This window comes from Erpetoichthys calabaricus, chromosome 9 (genome assembly GCF_900747795.2).
Source record: "Erpetoichthys calabaricus chromosome 9, fErpCal1.3, whole genome shotgun sequence".
In the NCBI taxonomy this organism is placed as follows: Eukaryota; Metazoa; Chordata; class Cladistia; order Polypteriformes; family Polypteridae; genus Erpetoichthys; species Erpetoichthys calabaricus.
The window spans coordinates 99,624,681-99,650,097 of record NC_041402.2 but is presented as its reverse complement, the minus strand read 5'-3'; the positions used below and the strand labels follow the sequence as shown (position 1 = coordinate 99,650,097).

Here is a 25,417-nt window from a genome sequence, read left to right as displayed (position 1 = left end):
CATTTAAAATTGCCCAAAATATATCTATGGCAATATTCAACATGTGAATGTTGTAATTTACCTTCAGCCTCTCTCGGCATTGTGTGTGCAATAAATTAGCATCATTCTGGACAAAAATCTTTGAATGTCTGTCACACAGGCTTGGTGTCACAATCACTCCTAAACCATTAACAGTTGTGTTTGGTGTACTCCCAAATGGGCTTAAAGTGGAGAAAGACAAATTGATTGCAATTGATTATACCACTAAAGGCATGTAGACTTGCTCAACTGGAAGAATCCCAGCCCACCTATTATAAGTCAGTGGAAAACTGATATTCTACACTATGTGAATTTAGAAAAAATGAAATTCTCACTTAGAGGATCTGTCCAAAAATTTTTTAAAATATGGAAAGATCTATTTATTCAAATCTTAGAATAAGCATTTATATCATGGAAAGTTATATTTTCCTTTCTTTGTTGTTTTTAAAGATTTGTTCATGTTGTAGTCTGTCCTCTGTCTTGGACAGTGGCTGAATTATGGTTTGTTAAGTTTTACATGATTGTATAGAATGTTGTTTTCTTCAAATAAAATAAATGAAATTTTAAAAAAAAGAAAGTGTGGGGTAGTTTTCATTTCTGCTGTGGTCATTCAGATGGTGACAATGGTACAATAGCAGGAATCTTGATTGCTTTGCTGTTAGGTGGGACAGCAGGGATGTTGAGTGCTGTTTTGTCAAATGCTGCAGTCCAGTGATCTGTTGATTACCAGTGAGCAAACTAACCTCCTTGTGTGGAGCTGTAGATGTACTGGGGACTTATATATAAACGACACATATATGTATACATGTTTCCATGCTTATTACATCGAGATGTATAAAAACTAAACTTGGTATAAAGCCACACATATTTTCATGGCAGCCTCAGACTACATGTACGCTTGTTTCTGCTAGTTTTGCAAATAGGCAGCACCCAGCGTCAAAGCAGTGCTACTGTTTCTGTGTAGTCTCCCTTTCTTTTTTAGTTTTGCATCCATGATACAGGCTTTATTAAATACAGTGAAATTAATTGCATATCATTTACAAATTTTATTCACTTGATTGTAATCTTTCTGTAACAATATAATGGTGCACACATGGCCAAACTATTCGAACTACCATGGCTGCTTTAGCATTGTTAGAAGACATCGCAAATGGAAGAATTAGAAAAGAGCATGTATTTACAGATCATGCTGATTTCCTGTCCCATGGTGATGACTGGCTTCTAAGTCAATTTACTGTAAATTTCCAAGAGCTATCCTCTTGGAGCTATATGCTGTTAGAATACTAGGATGTATACTTGATATCATTTTTATGATGAAATGCATTAAAGTATTTACAGTATATTGTGTTTTACAGATAAATTGTTAACTTCATTTAAATAATGTATACTGTTAATAATTAAACATATGGGGGCACTTGGGCACGGTGGAAAGGCTCCTGCCTCACAGTAAGGATGCCATGTCCCGGGTGCCTGGAGTTTGCATGTTATCCTGTTGGGTGTCCTCTGCATGCTTTGGTTTCCGTCCAAAATAAACTGATGCTACTAGTATATATGTGTGCTTGTATTCAACCTGCAATGAGCTGCCACCCAGTCCAGGGAAGATTCCTACCTCGCGCTCGATGTTTACTGGGACTGCCGCAACCCTGGATGGATGAATAGATGGAATAATTAAACATGTATAATGAAGATTTTTCAATGTTCCTTGGTTTTGAAGAATCATCATTCTAAGCTTACAGCTGGTTTTACGCTTATTACAGATTCTTACTGTGTCGTGACTAATTACATGGAGAAAGAAAATGGAAGTACTGAAATTGGGGGTTGGTAAGTTTGACAGAGACAGTAAATTATTGCAATAAATCATTCCATTCAGGGTTGCGCCTGCCTCATGCATCATGCGTGAGGCAGGAACAATCCTTGGATGGGGTGCCAGCTCATTGTTATTGCTGCGTCACTATGCCCCCACGTGTTCCATACATGCTTTAATGCATTTCATCATGAAAACAATGACAAATATACATCTTAGTATTCTAAAATGTCCAGAGTGTATTCTGTATGGCGGTCACTGTCTGTACGTTTCTGTCGGCGTAAGACAAAGCCCATTTAAAAAGTACATAGTGATTAACAATTGGGTCGGGTTACACTTAGAATACAAACGTGCTACTTTAGATACAATGGGATTTGAGAAACTCTAGTATATAAATCGATTTCAAGATGAAGTTTACAATGTTATACTTAAATCACAAAATAAACTATGAGATTATTTTAACACCGGCCATGCTTTATATGGCTCTCCTGGGGTCAGTGATAACTCAATCTGCCATATGTTTTCCTGCCCTATGAGTCAGAACCTTCTCTGGTATTCCTGCACCCAGACCAGTGGACTTTAGCCAATGGAGAAGCATTGGTGGAGCTGCAGTGGTAGCAGTCTTTCAGTGGTCTTCCATCCTGTACTAATGCTGCAAAGAGTTTTCCATATCCCTAACATCAGCCACAAGACTCTTCAGCAATTCTTTAGAAGAGCCAAGCACAACCATTGCAGTCTCTGTGGCACTCTGCAGTTACTAAAATCAAATACTGGGTCTTCTTTTGTTCCACTTCTGACTCCAATGTAGCACTTGAAGTGAGTGCCATAGTCAACCCTTTTACTCTTTACATGGTTCTTTTACATGGCTTGCTAACCTTGAAAGGACTGCTCACCATTGTTATACTAGAGTGAATTCCATTTGCAACTAGCCATTTTTATATGTGCCCATGGTGATGGGATGCCAGCTCATAATATGGGTGACTCATCCCTGGCTGATGTAACTTGTCCAGTGCAATTACAGCATTATATTTTATCAATGTCATTTTAAAAAGTTATTCTAAAGTTTTGCAAAAAAAAATCCTAAACTGTAGACATAAGTGATACATTCAGAGGTTTCTGTGTAGATTAGGAGTTCAAGATGCATGATGTGGTAGCGCACAGCATTTGAATGTCTGTGTTAAAGTTTAAATGCCCTTTTGTTTTAACGGCTTCAGAGCTAGGAACAGGTGCAAGCTGACTGGTAGGCGTCTTACATCAGATGCATCAGAAATGCTTTAGTCTCGCGTCAGCAGCTATCTACACTACATTTGCTGAGTTCTCTTGAAACCACAGGAAACAGGTGTCCACTGACTGTAATTAAACCAGGAAGATCAAGGTTTGGTGTGAGGGGGTAAATGGAGGTATATATTGACAACACCTAAGAGGAGGCAGCAAGAGTTGGAAAATATGATGAAGCACATCCTGTTTACAAGAAACAAACCAATAACTTCACCACATGTTGAGTGTCAATTTTTTTTGTGTTTTTAGCCTTAATGTAGTAATTGTTTCATTTAAGGATAAACAGTAAATGTAACCATATTAAGGAGTAGTGTCTGTGACAAACACTTGTGAAACATAGCTTGGAAAGCTGATCAAGTTTGCTTAATTCCTAAATCAAACTACTGTCATTCTGATTTGATTGTCTTTATGTTAAAACAATGCAATTATTTCTGCATAGTAAAATGAATAGTTTTTCCCTCTAACTTTTCACATGAAATTAGCAGCAGTATTCCATTACCCCTCTTTCTGAGACATGAAAACTTTATTCCTGCATGTTGAACAGATTTGAGATTTACATACAGCAGAAACTACATGTAGCAATATTAAAATTAAAAAAGCAATATCAGAAAGAAATTCAGTGCAAATCAATTAAAAATAAAGAAAAGTGATTAAGTAAGACCAGATTTAATAATAAGATTATGTATTAAAGAACGAGAAAAAAAGTGTCAAGGTGGCATTGTGATATGGTATATTTTAATAATCACTTCACCACTTAAATCTAATACAAAATCCTTAAATACAGTTATATAGACCATTGGGCAGTTATGCATGCAGTTTATGGTAAATATATAAATAAATATAACAACAGCTTCATTCAAATCTTTTCTGTCTCATGGTCTTCTGCAGATTTCTTTCATCCTCCCCTAACTTCTCTTCCTGCCCTCATTCACTATAAAGAAAGAGAGAGAGAGAGAGAGAGAGAAAGACACAGACACACACACACACACACACACACAAATGCATATAATCTTATTCTGAACAACCAAACACACAGAGTGCAATGGACAGGTGAGTTTTTTTTTAATATTCTGATTTCATCTGTTTATTCTGCCTATGTAACCTGTTACCATTAAGCCACTTTCTATTATCTTATCATTCATTACTTAAATACTTTCACCTGACTTTGACTCAAAACATTTTTCTCAGTCATGGCTAAAATTATCTAGACCATCAACCATTAACTCTCGGTTTGATTAGCCACTCTCGGTTCTGACTCTGGCACATCACTACCTCTTTACAATATAATAGCTGAGCTTTTGTGTGTTAGATTTTTTTTAATTAGGTGACAACTAGTTTTTTTTTCCTAATCAAATTAGATGTAAAAATAATCCCCTAGTGTTGTTAAAACAAATAGATTATAATTCTGCTGTAATGATGATTGCCTATAGTCCCTAGATCGTGTAATCTTGGCAGTGTCTCATTTTTTCACAATTGTACCTACTTTATTTACTGACATAATTAATTATCCCTCTATGATGTTACTTTGTTTTCACAATTCCAGTATTTACCAATGTTTAAAATAGTGAAACCTCTCTCTGTCTGCCAACTCAGTTTCTTATTAGTCAACATTTTCACTTTATCTATTTTCGATTCCTGATTATTGTATTCTATGCACTGTTAAAAAGTTAGTAACATCTGTGTTTTTACTCATTATGTTTCTGTGAAAAATGTTGCAGAAAGTAAATCCTTATTTAGAAAGAAGTCCACTCATTAGAGAAGTTATATGCGGGAAGACCATGATATAGCTGTTCAGTTATTTTTAGACTAAAACTGGGTTTTAAAAAATGCACATTTATTTAAAATTAAAAAGTAATATCTAACAGTTACTGCTTTTGAACAAGTTGATTATAACAAAAAAGTTAGTTACAGAAAGTAAATGATATACTGTATGAGAAGACAGGTATGATACCATAGAGCACTAGTGTCTTAATAAATACTTAGACAATAATAGGTGATTTGCGAATGACCATCACCTGAAGACTGCATAGTAAAAGATCATCAGCAGCTTTAATTTAGTTAGCAGGACTGATATAATCAAAACTAAAGTAAGAACTACTGTATACATTTATGACATACTCTATGATGCTTGATTTTCAACCTATTCCAACAAAAATCTTCACTTAATTTACAATATTATACATAATGAATCCATAAAACTTTAAATTATACATTATAAACTGATGCATTTACAAAGATTCATTTTAAATTTACAGTGGATACATTAATGAAATAATGATATACATTACAGAACTGAGAGGTATTCAGAACATGATTTAGCTCATTACTGACCTTTCAGCATAATACATAAACCTTTTATATATAGTAACCTAAAACAAGATGTATATATTAAAATTTTGCAAAGTTATCAATCAGGCACTTAAAACTTGAAGTTGTGTGAATTGGGGCCAACCGAAATCACTGTCACATACAATAAAGTGGCATCCCTGCGTTTCTGCCTCCTGAAACCACAAAAACACTCTTGATCTCACTCACTTCTCATTAGTACCTAAACATCTGGCTTACTTCGCCCCTCCTATTGAGTCTTCACCTTGCCTTACCCTTAACTCTAGGCTCAGATGAATATTGACAGTGAGTAACCTTTAAACCCACACCTGTTTTCTGGGCACTGATTTCCATCCAGGCAAACTTTGCAATTTAAATTAAATTTAAATTACTGTTTCTGATCAACTTCGCCAACTTTAAATAAACAGTTTAATTCAATTCAGTTTATTTTTTTTGTATAGCACTCTTTACTGAGTGAATGCACTGAGTGCTGTGACAAGTGTTCAGACAAAATGCAAGTATTACAAATGACAAAATACAGAATTAGTACACATAAGGACAAAAATTTGTTAAAACATATAGAAAACAAAGTAGAAATTGAGTAACATAAATGGAAACTTACAACATCTGTCCATTAATTACTTGTGAACTATATGATGAGTTGACAATGGAGAAGAGGAAAATGAAAACTCAAGTAAGCCCCATCCCAGGAGAAAATATAACGGTGGGGTGTTCTTGGTCAAATGCAAGATAGAAAATCAATGACAAAGTCAGACACAGCCACGGTACTAGAGACCTCTGCCAAATTGTCTCCCACTCCCTCCTGGTCATTCTTTAGTAGTATCAATGCTAAGCTGACTAATCTGATGAAAGAATTTTTACTTCTGATGATACCACTGCTTCCAGTATCTGAGATGACATTTCCATGAACAGGTACCACATCAAGATGCTGAGAAGAGAAACAGAATAGAGGAGGGCTAGTAACGGTTTATATTGTATATAAATATTTTTGTACAAATGACTAACAAACAAAGATGCAGATGACTTCTTCACTCAAGATGAATTATCTTGGTTCCTGTGTGGCATAGACTTGGTTTGTGTATGAATGATATTATTTATTTTTTATGCAAATTATAGTGGTTTGTTTGCATATAGTGTTGACTGATCTCGTGACTTTGCAGGAACAGTTAAAATAAAGGCAGCTAACATACAGTGATGAGTTTCACTTAAGTTTGGATGTCTTTCAACTGAAACTTTACACACTCTTGAATAAAAGTATTTGAAAACTGAGGCAGGAACCAAACACAATCTTTTTTTCATTTTTCTGTTTAACCTTTGCAAAACTGAAGGATAAAATAAAGAACATAAGCCAAAATAGCTTATAAGGGTCACATAGAGAAGATACTAGCCCATATATGAATGAATGGATGGTTCACTAATCACACTGGTCTACGAAAAAATATTTTTTGTTTGCTTCTGGGAACTTCAGAGCAGCTCTTTATAAAGTTTTTTTACACGGATTTCATATATGAAATCGGAATTAAGCTAGCACGTTAGGTTTTTGAAATAAACATCATTGACGTTTTGACACTTTTGACACGATATCTAGAGATTGAACTCTGTTCCACCAAAATTGTTTTGATGTGTTTATTCTGAAAACAAACCAGAAGACGATAGCAGAGACATGTTAAAGCGTATTTATGTCAATTTACCTCAATATAATAGCAAGGTCAGAGTGCCCAAAAATGTTGGCGGCACTCGCTTTTGCACTTGTACTGCACATCCGTCTCTCTTTGCAAGAACCAACAGTAGTTACCATGATGCTCGGAGTTAATTTTTCCCGATATCAGGTTTTCCATCACCTTTATATCTTGATGAAATCTTTCCTTATGCTCATCTCTGACATCGCTTAGATTTGGTGGAAAAATGTTGAGACGAGAATGTAAAAAATGCATCTTCTGTGCCATTCTGGCACCCGTAAGCTAATATACTTTCAGTATATTCTCCACAAGCTCAGTATAATTCTCTGCTCTGTGACTGTCAAGAAAATTCTGGACAACCTGCATGAAAGAGGGTGTCGATTCAGTCATCGTCAAGCATCAGTTCACATATTTCACGGCCAACAAAAATACCTTCCTTAATTTTGGCTTCACTTTTCTTGAGACCAAACTTATTTTTTAAATGCTGAAATGCATCACCATTACTGTCCAGTTACCCTAGCTGTCCAAGACCTGGAACATCATAACTTAAAAATGGAACGTGCTGGACGACAACGGTTTTCAGATTTGGTGTTAGCAAGTGAAATTTGTTAAAGTAAAGGTGAAAGAATCCCAGTAGCAAAATGCTTGTTGACCAGTGTCATTAATTAGTTATAGACTGATTTTGGCAAGGCCAACAGATAATACGGGTGTTTAGTAAGGCTCTCTATTTATTTTCTGGTAGATTGTAATTCCCTACTATTATAATAGATTTTTGCCAATGCAAATGACCCATGATAGTTTTAAGAAATAATATAATAAAATCTATATAATTTACTAGGGGGCTTCGTCCCCTGCTCGCTTCGCTCGCCAACCCCCGTGTTTGGTTTTCCGGATACACAATTTTAAGATTTTTTTTCTTTGGATTTTTGCTATTTCATTAGTTTCACTTTTATTTCAGAACTTCTGTAAAAACAATATTTGTAATCTTGCCAGTCCCAATATGCTGAATCTTTTTAATGAGGTCAGGACAGGTTTCTCTGTTTGGAATTTCAGCACAGACAAAACGATCTATATCATCAGCAGTTAATATTTTTTTTTTACAAAGTAAAAAAGTAAGTAGAGTTCTGCATTGGACTCCTGTCTGTAAAGTTGTGCTATTTTCCTCTCACAGTTCCAAAAGTACATGGGTGATACCAAGGTGATACCCCAGCTTTTGTCTAGGTTTTTGTACAAGGGCTAGACAGAACGTTTTTGACTCCTGGGGTAAATTTAGCTTTTTAAATAAGCAGACAGATAAATATATATATATACTAACAAAGTAACCAATAAATGCATGTGCGGTAAACTCCGTTTTTGAAATTCTCAAGATTCTTTATTTGTCACATGCATATTGGTTCCCTGCCTTGTGCCCTGTGTTAGCTGGGATTGGCTCCAGCGGACCCCCGTGACCCTGTGTTCGGATTCAGCGGGTTGGAAAATGGATGGATGGATAGTTATACAGGACAACACGCAGTGAAATGCATCCTGATCCGCTTATCAAAAACTGTGCAAAGTTAGAAGAATATCAGTTCGATTAACAAAAAGTCATAGATTGAAAGATAGCAGTATAGTAGAACATAATAAATAAGTATAATTATGTGAATAAAGTACAATTAAGTGTTAAGGTGCAATAGTGTAGTAATTATTGTGCAAAACCAAAGTTAGACTGGTGCATAGTTAAATGAGGCAGTTTGTTTGTTTGCGCTACTGCGATCTTTACTTTCTTTTTTTATATTTTCTAATTTTCCTACTTTCATATCCTTTAACTTTCTCCACATGTGTATAGCGCCGTTTTTTTTGAGCCTTTCTAATTTCACTGGTTTCATAATCTCTAACCTGCTCTGCATGTGTTTAGCGCCAACGTTTGTAAACGTCATTATGAAGTTCTACTTTGTCATTTTACACATTGTCTTTTAATTCCGAGCCCTACAGTACAATACATAGAATAGAATGAATCCTCAATACAATATAAAAATAAAAATTCTAGAAGTACGGAGTAGAATTTCACATTAGATGATATCACATTCATCAAGCTGCCTCCCCCATTTTGCCATTCGACATCTGAAATAGCGCTAATCTGATGAAAGGACCCCTCGTTCCCACGTCCCCATTCATCAGGGATGACTTTACCTTAGGCAGGCAATCTACAATTTAAAGAGATTACTATTTTCTTGTGAATTGTTACATATGCATTATTTTCACGTTTACTTTAAAAACTTTTGTAAAAACAATACTTGTCCTTTATTTTCGGCCACGTGCCTGGTTACAACTCTTTCTTCCCAGACGTATAATACTGCTCATGTTGTGAAGGGTGTTGCGGCTGAACGTACGCTAAGGATATGCCTTTGGGTCATTTGCTGTCTTTTTGCTGCTTGCTAGCTGCCTCTTCTGCCTGTCGCATGTCATTGTTTTAAGAGCTCAGAGCACATGATGCTTGCCTGCCAAAAGCAATCCAACAACTGCTAGCTTAGAGGTCTGTTGACTTGTTTTAAATGATGGCTCACTGCCTGGTCTCGCGTGACGTTGTTAAAGCAATACCTGTCTGTTATTACTGGCCCCGGGCGTGTTTGAATTCTTTCTTGCAGGATGTATAACGCTGCTCGCGTTCAGAAGGGGGGTGGGGGGTTATAGCTGCTGTCGCGCTGCCCTTCGATCTCTTTAAAGCCTGTACAGCCGCTGTCCTTTTTGCTACGGTCCTGGGACAATCTCTTGGCACCAAGTCTCATGTTTACGGTCCCCGCGAGACACACCGTGGCAAGTCTCCTTGGTCTCGCGGGTCTTTTAAATGTCTTTCGAGATTATCACATATCGTAGCCTTGCATTTGCTTTCCATTCCAGGATTTCCTTTTATATAGAGAGAGATGTATATGAACACATAAGAAAAACAAACATATAAAATTTATTGTTTTTTAGTAGGTCTAAAGGCTTTCTGGTTTAGTGTACAGTATTGATTTTACAAGCTTTTAATTAATTTTTCTCTCTTTGTAACTTACACCTGATGTAACAGTTAGCTCTGTGCCTGATTTTAATGCACTGCCATGAATGAGAAGGGGCTAGATCTTGTAAAAGCTAAACATTTAATTCCATAACATAATACACTTTAACAGTTAAACATGAAAAAGTAAACAATTGTTCATTTTCTAGCTATGTAGTGTTTTAATTTACCTTGGCACAGATAAAGCAGCTTTTTGGATGTGTGGACTGGGTTATGATTTACACCTCAAGAATGGGAGCCATCAGCGAAAAAATAAAACTTTACAAAAATTAATTTATTATTGCAAACATGATTAAAGCCTCAAAAATTAAATATTAACCATAGATACTGACAAAAACTGAATCCAAATCCAAACAGGAGCCATCAATAATAATTATATCCTAGACAACAAAATACCAAAAATTATAAATGTTAACAGAACACCAGTGAATTGGATAAGCTAAGGGGCCTGTATTCTACAATTTGTTAAACTGACCATAAATTTGATTTTTTATTTGCTTAACAGAAACCTGGAAGCAACTCAGTGATTTTTTGTAGCTTAATCAAGCTGTTTCCCCTGGGTTTGTTTACATTTGCTAACCCCGTGCCTCATGGTGGAGGTCTTGTGATATTTTACTGCGCTGAAAGTATCATCTACAACTATGCCTCAGTATGCCCCATTTGAATCCATTGTTTTGCAAATCAATGGACCTACTCCCACTCTACTTGCTACTATTTATCGACCACCTAAGCTGAATAAGGACTTTTTAAATGAATTGTCTGAGTTCGTAAATTTCCTTTGTTCTATGTCTTCTAATGTTATTTTGTTGTGTGGTTTTAATATGCATATGGACACTTTTACTAATAATCTTATAAGGGATTTTATATCATGCCTCGATTATATTGGTCTGCAGCAATTTAAAGACTTTCCTACTCACTCCAAAGGCCATATTCTAGATCTTATTTGTTGCTCTAGTGTTACGCCTTACAATTGTACAGCATCTGACCTGTCAATATCTGATCACAAACTGGTGCCTTTTGATGTTGACTTAATATTATTTAAATCAAGTCTATCTCATTCTATCTCATTTCACAACATTAAGAATGTCTTCTACAATGGAGTCGACAGTCTGTCCAGTAGTGACAATTTATTTACCCCATATGAACTAGTTTACTGCTATAATGTTAGACTATGCAGCCTTTTACATAATTTTGCTTCTCTGAAAACCCAGACTGTCTGTTTCACCCATTCTGCCCCTTGGTTTATCTTTGGAATTTCACCAACTTCAAGCTAAAGACCGATGTTTGGAATGCCTTTATAAAAAGACAGGCTTTGCTGTCCATAAGAATATGTATGATGAACACATGTGCAACTTTAAGGATGCTTTGTCTGCAGCAAAAATTATATATTACGCAACACTAATTAGGTTGGGTGAAGGAAATACCAGAGCTTTATTTTCAACTGTAAACAACCTCCTACAGCCACCTGACAATCTTCCACCTGAATTTTAATGCACTGATCAATGTAACTTTTTTATGAGCTTGTTTAATATAAAGACTGGAAATATCCACCAACAGTTGACTTCTTAGGGAAATTCTGTAAATGGAACATTTCCCCCTTCTTCTTTTCTTAATAGTTTTAAACTCCCAACAGTGGAGGAAATATCTGATATTATTAGAAAATCCAAGCCCTCTACCTGTCAGCTGGATCCAGTTCCTTAATTATGTGGTTATATTATGCTTATCTTCTCTTTCCTCTCTAATAACTAAAATCAAATATTCTTCACTTATCTCTGGTCTTGTTCCTTTAGCTCTTAAAACAGCTGTGATAACTGAAAATCACAAGAAATTTGGTGTGGATCCCTACAACCTAAATAATTGTTGTCTTATCTTTCAAAACACTTGCAAAAGCTGTTGCTGTGCAGGTTCATTCTTACTTTACTGACAATCATTTTTTTGAACAATTTCAGTCTGGCTTTCATCCATTTTACAGTACAGGGACAGTCCTGGTTAAAATCACTAATGATCTGCTAATGGCAGCTGACTCTGGGCTGTTAACCACCATACTTGTGCTTCTTGATCTGAGTTCTGCCTTCAGTAAAATCTCTCGTGTATTCTGCTTGAGAGACTAAAATCAATTGGTATTATTGGCACTCCACATGCCTGGTTTAAGTATTATCTCTCAGATCGTACACAGTTTGTACAATTAAAAAATTTCAAAACACAAGTTTGCCCAGTTGTTAGTGGTTCCCCAGAGCTCTGCCTTGGGCCCCCTTCTATTTATTATTTATCCTCTGCCTCTTAGTCATATCTTTAGTAAATTTTATTTTCATTTTCATTGTTATGCTAATGACACACAGCTCTATCTGTCTACTAAACCTGATTCCCTTCTTCCACCTTCTTCCCTCTCTGGCTGTCTGCAGGAAGTTAAATCATGGCTGTCTGCTAATTTTCTTAAATTAAATAGTGAAAAAACAGAGGTTCTTCTGGTAGGAACTAAATCTGTTTTGGACAAGTGTGATAATATTTTGCTGACTATTGATAATTCTCTAATCTCTTCTTCCTCCCAGCTTAAGAGCTTAGGTGTCATGTCATCTTCCTCACAAACTCCTTTACAAACTCCAATTTATTCAGAATGCTGCAGCTTGTATTATTACCAGAACCCCTTCCATTGAACACATTACTCATGTCCTTCAGCACCTTCACTGGCTCCCTGTTAAATATTGATTTGTATTGATTTTAATATTCTGCTTATTACTTACAAGACCCTCCATAATCTTGCACCTCCTTAACTTTCTGATCTTCTTCATATCTCCATTCCTTCTGTATCATTAGATCTTCTTCCTCTATTAATCTTATTACACTTCCTGCTTGCTTGACTAGCATGGGGTTTACCAGTTTCAGCTGAGTAGCCCCTTGTCTTTGGAACTCTCTCCTACAAGATATTCATAATATTGACCCTCTTCCTACCTTTAAATCTTTCCATAAAACACATCCTTTTAAGCTGCCTTATTCTGTATGATATCAATTTTAGTTTATAAATTTAAAATTTAGTTTTATTATGTAATTAATCTGGTTTTATTGTACTGTAATATTTTATTAATTTTATATTGTGACTGTTGTTATTAATGTGTTCTGTAAGGTGTCCTTGTATGTCTTGAAAGGCAGCTATAAATAAAATAAATTATTATTATTATCAAACTCTATCCAATTGCCAAAAGCAAAAGTCCCATAACAAAGAAACAATAAAAAAAAAACTTAAAAAAAAAAAAAACTGTTACGAGTAAGGGTCCAGAATCAAAAATGCTATATATTAGCTTCTTTCAAGTGATGGGAGTACCTAGAAGAAATAATTGCAATTATGGCTTTTCCTCTGCAAAGTAAGGACAAGAAACAACACGAGAAACTGGGGTAAATGTATAGACATAACACCAAACAGTAACAAGACAACAGTAATGAAGTAGAGTAAATAAAAAGTCAGTGAGCAAATCCTAACAGAATGGTGTTTTCTTTGATCCAGGTTCATGCAAAGATTTAGCAGTGGAGAGCGCTTGTTTGTCTTTGCTCTATGCGTCTTTGCATCTGTAGGTTGCAGCTGGCTTTAGGATGTAGGGTTTTGTTGAGTGCTCTGCAGTTTTGTAGGAAAAAGCATGACTCTTTCTGCAACCCAGTTAATATGTGATATACTATACCTATCATTCACAAAAGTTTAGGTAGCGAGATTCCCTTTCTGAGGGAAGGATTCTTTCCTATATTGAGCTAAGTTATTGACACAGAACCAGCTTTCATTATTAATGGCTTCTTAATTGTTTTGAAGGAAATGCAGTCAATCAAAATGAATAGTTTTTAAATTCAGCAAAAAAAAACCCAACATAAAATACTACATATAGAGAAAGTATATTTAACCTGACATATTTACTTTTACAGTCATATGAAAAAGTTTGGGAACCCCTCGTAATTCTTTGGATTTTTGTTTATCATTGGCTGAGCTTTCAAAGTAGCAACTTCCTTTTAATATATGACATGCCTTATGGAAACATTAGTATTTTTGCAGTGACATTAAGTTTATTGGATTAACAGAAAATATGCAATATGCATCACATCAAAATTAGACAGGTGCATAAATTTGGGCACCCCAACAGAGATATTACATCAATACTTAGTTGAGCCTTCTTTTGCAAATATAACAGCCTCTAGACACCTCCTATAGCCTTTGATGAGTGTCTGGATTCTGGATGGAGGTATTTATGACCATTCTTCCATACAAAATCTCTCCAGTTCAGTTAAAATTGATGGCTGCCGAGCATGGACAGTCTGCTTCAAATCATCCCATAGATTTTCGATGATATTCAAATCAGGGGACTGTGACAGCCATTCCAGAACATTGTACTTCTCCCTCTGCATGAATGCCTTTGTAGATTTCGAACTGTGTTTTGGGTCATTGTCTTGTTGGAATATCCAACCCATGCTGTCACTCTTCAGAGAAGAGTCAAAGGGAAGCAGAACTTGCAATTGACCATCTTAAATACATTTTCTCATGATTGGACACACCTGTCTATGAAGCTGAAGGCTTAACGAGTTAATCCAACCAATTTGGTGTTGCAAGTAATCAGTATTGAGGAGTTTCATGCATTCAAACCAGCAAAATTACAAGGGGACCCAAATTTTTGCACAACCAGTTTTTCACATTTGATTTAATTTCATACAACTAAATACTGCTTCACTAAAAATCTTTGTTCGGAAACACCCCAGTACTCAGATGTTCCTAGGAAATGAAAAACATACCACTGTTATCTTTTTTGTTGAAAGTAGAATAAATTATTATGTAGGCACTGAGAGGGTTTCCCAGACTTTTTCATATGACTGTATAAATAAGCCACACAAGGAAGAAATCAGTGCAAAGTACTAGCATAACAGAACATAAACAAAGCATGTTGCCCTTCTGATATCTGCCTTCACAGGTATTTGCACATGTTGCTGAAGCAGGTTACCCACTTGCCATCCTCTTTCCTACTGCGTCATTAAATTCCCTTCTTGTCTCACAGCAATGTCCCTTTCTGTCTTGACTCCATCATCTGTTTCTTCACCAGCTGTTGCTGCAACTCAATTCATCATTCACTGTGGCTTGTGGTCTGAGAATGCTTTAAACCCTATGCATTGTTCACTTCTGTATGAGCCACAGATTCAGTTTCAGGAGATAAGTAAACTGCACAGATACTAGTGTAGGTGTCCATTGAATGTCTTGTGGCTTCCAATGCCACCCACCAGCTATATAGACTGGACAGATATTGCCTAGCTACTTATAACAGAGAAGGGTGTAGTAACTGGCAGCACAATATAACACCACACGGATTTATCCAATCCATTTGGGCACCTGTTTCTCCTCCAATCATCTTGCAGAAATCAGAATGCACAACAATCAGCAGCAAAATCAGATCTGTGATTTCCAAGATATGAAATACACTTGCCGGTGTCAGCTTTTGGAGGTAAATTTAATTAGACTTTAGATACTGTAGTTGGGCCTGTTGTCTTTCTATATTAGATAATTCTTATAGTTATCTTACCCTTCTCTAAAGAACTAGCCTGATGAATGCTGCATAAAGAGACTAATGGAGTGTTGTTGAATCTACTGCTCTTTTTGCTGCTGCAGCTTTAGCTAAGCATGCATATGAACACAACCACTACAGTTTATTAGGGAAAGACTAGTACTACTCTTAAAAATAATTGTGAGTATGGTTCTCACTCTCCTTTTTCTGAGACTCCGTCTGTCCTTTGCTGAACACTGAAGGAACTCTTAACCTGACAATCTCTGGACAACGAGCCTCTCCTTCACACTCTCTATATGCCGAATCCACCCACCTGATAATGTGCAATAGTTTTTGTCCCTTTCAGGTTTGAATGCTGTAATCAAGCAATATTGCATGGCACAAAAGTACATCAGAAGAAATAAAATATATTTGCCATAGTTTTCTGTTGTTTCATTTCTTTATTGATGTCTAATGATCAAATGTACATAATCATTACTATATTTTATAGGCAAAATAATAGAAACACACAAATCAATGCATGTTATGTATAAAAATGTAACAAAGAGTTAAAGTATACATCCAATCAAAAGTCTTCACATGCAAAGAAATGTATTTACTATGCATGAGGATCAATAATATGTAAGCTGAAATCAACACTAAATGCTTTAAAACTGATTGAATTGTAGTAGCTGGAAGAATATGCACATATGGACGGTGGGATCAACTACCTATGAGTAACAGTAAACTTGTTAGTGGATGCCTGTCTTTTCCACATCATCTGAAAGGTTCTTTTCATGTATCACACAGACCTATAGCAGAAAATAGAAAGGAACACTGCAATTAGTAGGTGGTCCAATGTTTCAGTGGTAGGAGGAGTAACAAGAAACAGCATAAAGAGTCCCTCAGAACTTTTGAAGGAGATAGTGAAGCTGATGTGTTGGAGAACAGATTGAGGAGATGCAGCATCACTAAAGGAAGCAAGGACAGCCTATGTGCTGCAGAGATGTGAGGGATGTGCCAGGTTTTAGCAGCCACCAGAAACCACTTGGTGGAGAGGAAATTGCAAAGAATCGACTACTTGTCTATAGGTGTGCGAAAGACTGTTAGCGTGATTATCACAAGTGCAAGTGAAAAAAGATAAGGTGATTTGCGCCATAGCTTTCTCTGCTGTCTATGCACATATTGGAGGCATTTCCAATAGATTCTAATAGTTGGGAATTTGGCTTACGTGAACTAGTAATCAATACATATGTCCATTCATGGCAACCTTAAATTGTTTGTCCTGTGTGGTGTCTCTATCATTCTTTTCCAAGTGGTTGGTAGATTCTCATAATGAAAAACCAATAGATTAAAAATCAAATTATGACCTTTTTAGCTTCTCATATTAAAAAAAAATATATATATATTGTCATTGAATCTCATTGAAAATCATACTGGTTGAGATATAGGTTTTGCATTTTAAACATATTGAAATTCACCAAGAAAATAGAGCATCTGGTGTACTTTTTTCTAAATGGATGCTTATTATGGAAACTAAAACTAAACTGAATTAGTAATCAGGTAATTGTGACATTGATAGTATTAGTCGTTGAGCAAATATTCTATATAACATGTACTGCATATTGTTTTCATATGGATTTTCATATCCATCTAATGCCTTCATTTTGGTAAATTATAACTTTGACAACTGCATAATACCTTTATTTACATTCTTTGATTTAGCGTGTTCATGAAACAAAAAAAGTTTATCTACCATTACAAAAATTTACGTTGGGCCCGAGGTCGCCATGAAACATATTTGTGTTACATTGTTAAACGACGGAACAGCCCAACATCTGACTCATTTGATTTTGGATTTCTGAGGAATCGATCAGGATGCCATGTTGAGGTGAGAGCAATTTGTTACAGTAACTTAATTTGCTATCCTATAATAAAATGTACCAGGAAAAAATCCTTAAATGTTCTTTCATTTCCATAAAGATGAAATTAAAATTATGAATAGTGATACTGTAGTGCATGCAATACATTTTCATTTAATGTGAGGGATTTCCAAAAATCTGTTCTGTGAATTTCATAAGCAGAAAGGTAAGATAAACAATGATGTTATACCAGACCCAAATGTTGGTAAATGAGTATTAACATTTTTATCCACAGAACAAAAGAAAACATTTCATTCAGTACTCATCAGCCTTGTTAAATAACATAGCAAAGTTTGCTAGATGAACTTAACTTAACTTCAATAGATAACATAGCTCACTGTCAATATTTTCAAATTAAATACAGTACAATCTAGATGAGGGCTGACAGTCCTGTTCCTCAGGTGTCTGAAGTGTTTTAGGTTAAAAAACACTGGAGACAAATTGCTGGTTTTCAAATGATAACTTACATTAATTATATTCATTTCTTTTCATTATCACACTTTTTGTGTTAGTTTAAGATGACACAAGGGCCTAGCATTTAATGAGTGAGCACTTTATTAGACAAACATGCATCATACTATATCTGCAGACATTTATATTTACAGCAGGTACCAATAGATTGGGTATATATTCACAAGGAGAACGGACAAGAGTAAAGATGGGGTTGAACACAGCATAAAAGTGGGTCCTAGATGTGTCAGGGTAAGCGTGATTTGCTTGAAAAGATAAAAAGGGTAAGCAGACAGAGAAACAACTTTTAATGTGTCCTGCAGAGCAGCAGTTAACTCATAACATTTACACCTCCATGTGAATATGTAGAAAAATTTAACCAACATTTGAAAAGCATGCAGATCACCACTTCAGGTAATAGTTTGAATGAAGGTCAATCAGGAGGTCATAAATTCAAACTGTGATACTTTTCATGTGTTTTCTGTTTCCTTTCAGTTCTTTCCTTTCATTCACTGGAATCTATAATAAGTTGTCTTTCTTTTATACTATTATTTATTCTGTACAGTCTCAGTTACTCCTTTGTTTGTAATTTGTATCACATTTATCTTATTAAGACATGTGCTGGGATATAAACCTGCAGCTAAAAGTGATCCTAAAACAGGCATGTTTGTAACCACAAATCTAGACAAAATTCAGTTTTAAAAGATGATTTGTTAAGAGAAATTTACACTTTTAGTATGTTTTTTCAGATTCATGTGTTATAACAACTACAACAAAAATATATTGGGTCATAATTAACTGAAAACTGGACTGTTACATTAAATTGTTACAGATCCAGAGCAGAGGATTCATTTCAAGATTTTAAAGCCAATCACAGCTGTGAAAATGTTCTCCTAACCTGTGACCTTTGGTTCTTATTTCTCATTCAGGTCCTTTTCCTAAAGTACATGAGTGCCTGGCAGATTTACCCAGGACGCAGTTACTCAGTTACCTGGTTTTGTTCCTGGTCACCATGTTATGACTGTGCTCAGCACCTTGCAGACTTCCTCATTCAGTTTCCTAATCTGCGGTTGCGCATTTTTGCTGCACGATTATACTTCTGTGAAGAAAATAATTCTGAACCTGAGGGACTGCGAAGACTCCGGGCTGCAGGGGCACACATTGGAGTAATGACTTTCAAGGGTGAGTAGTTATTCTGTGTTTTAATTTGTTATGACTAGGTTTGGGTACATAGTGTTTAATGCTTTTGTGCACAGAAATATGATTAATGTTTTTTTTCTCTGTAATTTTTTATTTTACTTTTACACTATTTTTGTAATAGGGCAGCATGGTGGCACAGTGGTCAGTATGGTTGCCTCATGAATCCAAAACCCTATGTTTAAATTTTACACCTCCTGGTCATTTACAGTATGTGTAGTTGGTATGTTACCCTCAGGTATTAAGATTTACCACCCACATCCCAAAAAATGTGCCAGTTAGGTTAACTGATGATTCCTAATTGGTCTTTTCTAAGTAGGCCTTAAGATGAACTATCACCCTGTCCAGAGTTATACTTGAGCACAGTGCTGCCAGTATAGGATTCAGCCACTGATGACCACAAATTGAATTAAGTGGATTTGAATTTGTATGTATGCATGCATGTATATATTTGTAATAGTATAGCAGAGTTGAAAGAGAAAGAGCACTTTGTATAAATGAACTGAAGTGAATTTAAGTTTGAGTTTTGAGTTTTAATGTCATATGCTTAGGAATGGTGGGAATTTCAGACACATAAAATGAAGGCATAGGGAAAGATTTTAGGAGGACATCAAGCATATTTAGTATGTATTTATATATTTCAGTCATAATGAGACAACAAATAGTTCTCAATATCCATTTAAGTTTTTTTTTAAGTAACTTTTTATTTTTTACAAAACTTTATTCTAAGAGCTTCCCGTATTTCACTTGATTTTTCCATAGATCAATATAAATAAATAAAACTATCATTATTAAGTGACAGATAGTTGCACTATAGTCTATTAAGAGGGTATATCAATGCAATGAGCAATGAAAACAGAAACCTAATATACAATTTCAGGTCAAAAAAGACTGTGTTGTAGATTATTAAAGCAAAACAACAAAAATAAACTTTTTTTCTTTTAATAGACTATTTTTATTGTTGGCACACCTTTGTTGCTAGTCGGGATCGAAAGTTTAAACCTTGGGAAGGTTTAAATGAGAACTCTATTCGACTTTCAAGAAAACTAAAACGCATCCTTCAGGTAACCATATATGTAAAAAAAAAGACATATTGATTAGTAGCAGCCACAAAGAAACTTAGCCCCAGTTACCTTTGCTCTTTAGGACTTTCAGCTTTTGACCTTCAGTCTTTCTCACTGAGTACCTTGCTTCCTCAAAGATTTGCACACCTACCTTTAAATGTTTCTGCCTAACATGTTAAGCCTTGGTTTTATCATATAGTTTAGAGGCAGGCTATACATTGGCATTGTGGTTTGCCTTACTGCCTTACAGCTCCAGCAGCTCTAGATTTGATTCCTGAACTTGGTATTTGTGGAGTATCCACATTCTCTAGATTCTCCAGTTTACTCTACCATCCCAAGGTTATGCTGATTGACATTAAATTGTTCAGATGTTTATGAATACAGCTGTTTACATTACTGTGCCCAGGGAAGAACCAAGAACCCAGTCTAGTCAATGCATGATTATTTGCATTGCTGTTAATACTGAATTCAGTTATCTGAAGTCATGACTTGGAAAGCTAGATTTAGAAAATGAATAACTTAATCATCATTTCTTTCTTTCTTTGTTAATGTTTTTGCAGCCATGTGATGAAGTGGAAGATCTAAGAGATGCCTTCAAGCTACTTGGACTCTAAAAGGAGCTTAGACATTTTAAACATTTTTACACAAATTTATACTCTTTCTTTAGCTCCTAGACAAAGGAACAGCTTTCATGAACAGACTTTTAACCAAGTTTATAATTGAACTTTAATAACATATTCATAACAGCTGCTATCCATCCATCCATTTTCCAATTTTTAGTCATTTAAGATTGACAGTGTTATATTATGTGACTCAGTCTTTCTGTCTTGTCTTTTGAGATTTACATCTTATATTATCCAAAAATGTGACTTTCCTTCCGCAGTCGGTTAATCATTTATTTCATTTTGGCTTTTGACTCCAAGTACGATCACGTTGGGTATAGAAAACCAAGTGAAAACATAATATAAAGCAGGACAAAACAGTCCACGTCAGTATTACAGTGTTTGCTAAACAGATTCAACACTTTTTATCACAAGTAGTCTTTCAGTTTGCATTGTATTTATTTGTGCTCGTTTCACTTTATTATTTGATGTGCATTAACCTCTCTTGTACTATGACAGCAAATTCCTTTGCAATGATGCACGCTGTAAGTTGAAATTCTAGCATTAGTAGCTGTTAGATTTATATTGCACTCATACATTATGCCAAACTACACTGAAAATATGGTGCTGGTCAAATTAAATAATTAAAAAATAAATAAATGTACACAATACTGGTATATTTTTAATAAAATGAAATGTGCAATATTTTTCTTCTTTGGAAATTCTTTTTTTTCCAATACAATTAGCTTATGAACTAAATTGCCATATCATAATACATAAAATTGAACAACCCAGCAGCAGACAAAAAAGCAATTTGAATGTGTGGAGCCCCAAAATTTAACTGAAAGGACCAAATGAGAGAAAAACTGCAAGAGTTGCAGGTTTTTTGATAATAAAATGACCACTTATCCTCTTAGTAAAATGTTAGCACATTGTGCAACAACATTGCAAATAGGTAATTAAGGTGGGGAAGCGAAACAAAATGTATTAAAAATATTAATGTGTGAAGTATATGCAGTCTAGCAATATATAATATCAAACACAGCAAGGAGAGTTACTGTGTCTATAATGGCCTTCAGGTTTGATTATTGCCAGAGTTTACCTGTTCTTCCAAAGTATTGGTGGTGTCTCGGTCCATTTAACGTCCTAAATTAGAAAACCTATTGTCATATCAATTCATTTCTCAGCATGAATGTGGGACTAAATTCTGAACAATCTTGACTAAGATAAATGGTTCTCATTAATGTTCAGAAGGATTTTATATTATAGCATTTGTGCCTAATTGTTATTTTATGTTTATACTGTATATGTTCAGCATTACATCTATCCATTTTTTAAATCCATTTACTCCCAATTTGGATGAAAGAAAGCCATAGCCTATTCCAGCAGCACTAGGGCCAACAGAAGGGCAAACGCTGACAGGACATATGTCCACTGCAATGCACGTTGACACAAATACTCAAATGAAGTGTAATTAGAGTCACCAATCAGCATACTTTGCAAATCATTAAGATATGCAAAGAAAACTAGGGTACGTGGATACAAATATAGGAAGAAAGTGAAAGTTTTCCACAGGGAAAGAGTAAGCTGGTATTTGACACCAAAACCCACGAGGTATAATGCACAAGCAGAATATTATATAATGAAGGTTATTACTGTTGGAATTCTGCTTTTGCAAAGATGGAAATTAATTATTCACCTGTAGTGAATTCAGTTTATTGTAGTATAATTAATCTTATCTTTCTCAATGAATGTTGAGGATGGAAAAAAATATTTGTGTCATTTATATAATCCTGAAAATTTTAAGATGAAATATTTGTAAGGTTGGCTATCCTTTTAAAATAGCATTTTACTCCTGAGCCTGTTGAAATCATTAACCTTTTTAAGCTTTACTCTAGACAGGGGGAACTAAAAAATATAGAACTATTCTGAGAATGTATGAACAGGACTACAGTCTCATGCTGACATAAGAATACAAGGGATATTTGGATGAGATTATGATGTTCTGTCTGATTTATCCTGCTGTTCTTCTTTCATTTACTATTTCCTAAACAAAGTTATGTTAGATTTCAAAGGGCCTTAAAGTGTTTGTTTCTTCTTGGTAACATATCTCACATGGCTACTACTCATTACTTTGTTGTTATAGGATTATTAAAGGGTCATTATTGTCATGAGTATAGAAAACAGTGAAATTCTTAGTTGCACCTACTAATCAATATGCAATGCATCATCAGGCTCTGGTGCCATTATTAATGACTATTAATACCTTGCTTCAAAACCTTTATCTTTCTTAACCTGAAATAGTTTATAACATATCATAATTAAAAACAGAGAAAGATGTTAATAACTGAAATAAAAGTCTTTCAACAGTAATTAGAAAAAGTACTTTACTATGACTTTACACTGAAGTGTATGATGTTACATTACATCATTATAAATATTGATGATTGATTATAGCTTTGAGCACTACTTCTGCATATTCAATAGCTATAAAAATCAATACTAAGACTTCCTTTGTACAGATAGCTCTCTAATATGCTTCACTGCCAACCCTATCTGACTGATTGTATTGGCACTGATTTAGCAGCTTTAATCACAGCATCCTTATTATATATTTTCTATAAATGCTGTTCGAATACTCTTCAGTTGTGATGAAAAAGTACAGAATCTATGAAATGTTCACTTATCAAGAAAAATCATAGAATGGAAAGTCAGTAAGTCAGACACAGATAGGAAATGACAAAGAAATAACTATTGTGACAGTAGGGGGCGCTGTCGCACCTCCAAACCCACAGACAACACATCCAAACTCCAGGCAAAATTACCAATAATGAATTTTTTATAACAAAATGTGCACAAAGCACCTCCACCTCCACACTATACAATGAACAATAATAAATCAACAATAATCAATCCTCCTCTCCACCCAGCAGCTCTGTCACACTCCCACTCAACTCCGGCTCAGTCTGCTCGGTTTCCCACAGTCCTTTAATAGTCCTTGACCCGGAAGTGCTTCTGTCCTTCAGTCCATGTGATGCCATAGCACTTCCGGGTCAGATAAAAAACTCTCTCTTCAGCCCAGAAGTACTTCAGTTCTTCCGTCCCCGTGACGAGGTAGTACTTCCGGGCTATAATAGAAATACTTGTGCCTCCTTGCAGCGTCCCCTGGCGGCCCCCATGGTATCCAGAAGGGCTGTGCAGCCGAACTCCATTATCCATAATGCTCTTACGGGAATTCAGGGAACCTCCATGTTGCAGGGAGGACTCCCTCTAGCGGCCTGGGGGTGTTGGCCAGGATAAACTGCCGGCCATCCCTCACAGTCCCCCCCCCCCCCCCCCAGTGAAGCATAGTGGGGCGTAGCGTCCAGCTCCACGAGGGTCGCCTCCTCCAGGAGATATTTGCTATGGCCGGTCCGTGACTCCGTCCTGTAAAACAATTATAGGAGAACCGTGGGGAGACACTGTACAAATGGTTCCCTTCCTCCCCGGTTCTCCTGGGACAATTTCGCCACATATGGCCTGGCCGGCGGCATTCATAGCACAGCCGCCTACCTCCTGATAGTCTCACCCTGCGAAACTGAAAACAGTTCGGAAACCCTTGCTCCGCCCCCTTTATCTTCTAAGGAGGGGTCCACCACCACACATGAGCTCTATTTTATCAGGAGACCCCCGTTTCTCTTTAGGGATCTCCTTTTTAATCTGGGGCTTGTCCACAGTCTGAGTCTCTCTATGTGTAAGAGAGAGACCCTTTACTGTTTGTACTTCTTTTGATTTACGAATAACCAGCTCTGACATCTTCATGATCGCTTCGCTCCGGGAGGCAACACTACCCCGTGTGATCCTTCCCCCTGACACTCGGTCATCATACCAGACTCTTTTGTAGGGCTCAAGGTTACTTGGCACCCGCTACTAATTAATCGCGGGCCCGTTTCACTCTGTGTCCTTGTTTCATTTACGGTACCGGTAACTCTTACCTGTACTGCCGCATTAATCATTACGGCAGGCTCCCGACCAAATTGCCGCAGGTACTCATCCACCTTTTTAAAAGGCGCTTTGGCTGCTGCTCCCAGCTCCTCGACGATCTTCTTAATTGTCGTCACAATCTGTAAAAAACTGTGCACGAGATGGAGTAATTTTTCCAGCTCCCATACGTTCATATTATTAATTGAATCGACTGGAGTTAGGCTAGAGCAATCATGAGCCCTACCTCCCGGCTGTAAGCTAATGAGCCCGCCCGCTCCTGGCACATGCTCTGGGGGGTTTCGCAAAGGCAGCTGGGATTTGGAGTTTTCTCCGGAGGCCCGTGGTGCCTTCTCCAGCTGACTGTGATCCACCTGTTTCAGTTTATCAGCGGACCAATCAGTCATTTCCCGGACCTCCTTACCTTTACCTGGGGTGAATGATGCTTCGCTTGCCTCCCCCTTCTCCTTCAGAAAGTCCAAGTTCGTCATTTCATGGGCATAGTAGAGCGCAGCAGGACGTGGACCTTCTCCTTCCCAAAATCCCTCGGGGTAGATCA

At 36.2% G+C, this 25,417-nt stretch overlaps 1 protein-coding gene across 1 annotated transcript; it reads left to right on the top strand.

The window, feature by feature from the left end:
- Positions 1-4,071: 4,071 nt before the first annotated feature.
- aicda (activation-induced cytidine deaminase) lies at positions 4,072-21,693 on the top strand. Its single transcript, XM_051931748.1, has 5 exons — positions 4,072-4,150; positions 17,389-17,554; positions 18,965-19,217; positions 20,181-20,296; positions 20,857-21,693. The coding sequence occupies exons 1-5, from the start codon at positions 4,143-4,145 to the stop codon at positions 20,908-20,910; spliced, it is 597 nt and encodes a 198-aa protein (XP_051787708.1). The 5' UTR covers positions 4,072-4,142; the 3' UTR covers positions 20,911-21,693.
- Positions 21,694-25,417: the final 3,724 nt, after the last annotated feature.

Excerpts from the sequence above, each read along its gene's own strand:
- aicda (XM_051931748.1), top strand. Across the intron at positions 17,555-18,964 it reads GATCAGGATGCCATGTTGAG|GTCCTTTTCCTAAAGTACAT; the intron begins GTGAGAGCAATT and ends TTTCTCATTCAG. Across the intron at positions 20,297-20,856 it reads AACTAAAACGCATCCTTCAG|CCATGTGATGAAGTGGAAGA; the intron begins GTAACCATATAT and ends ATGTTTTTGCAG.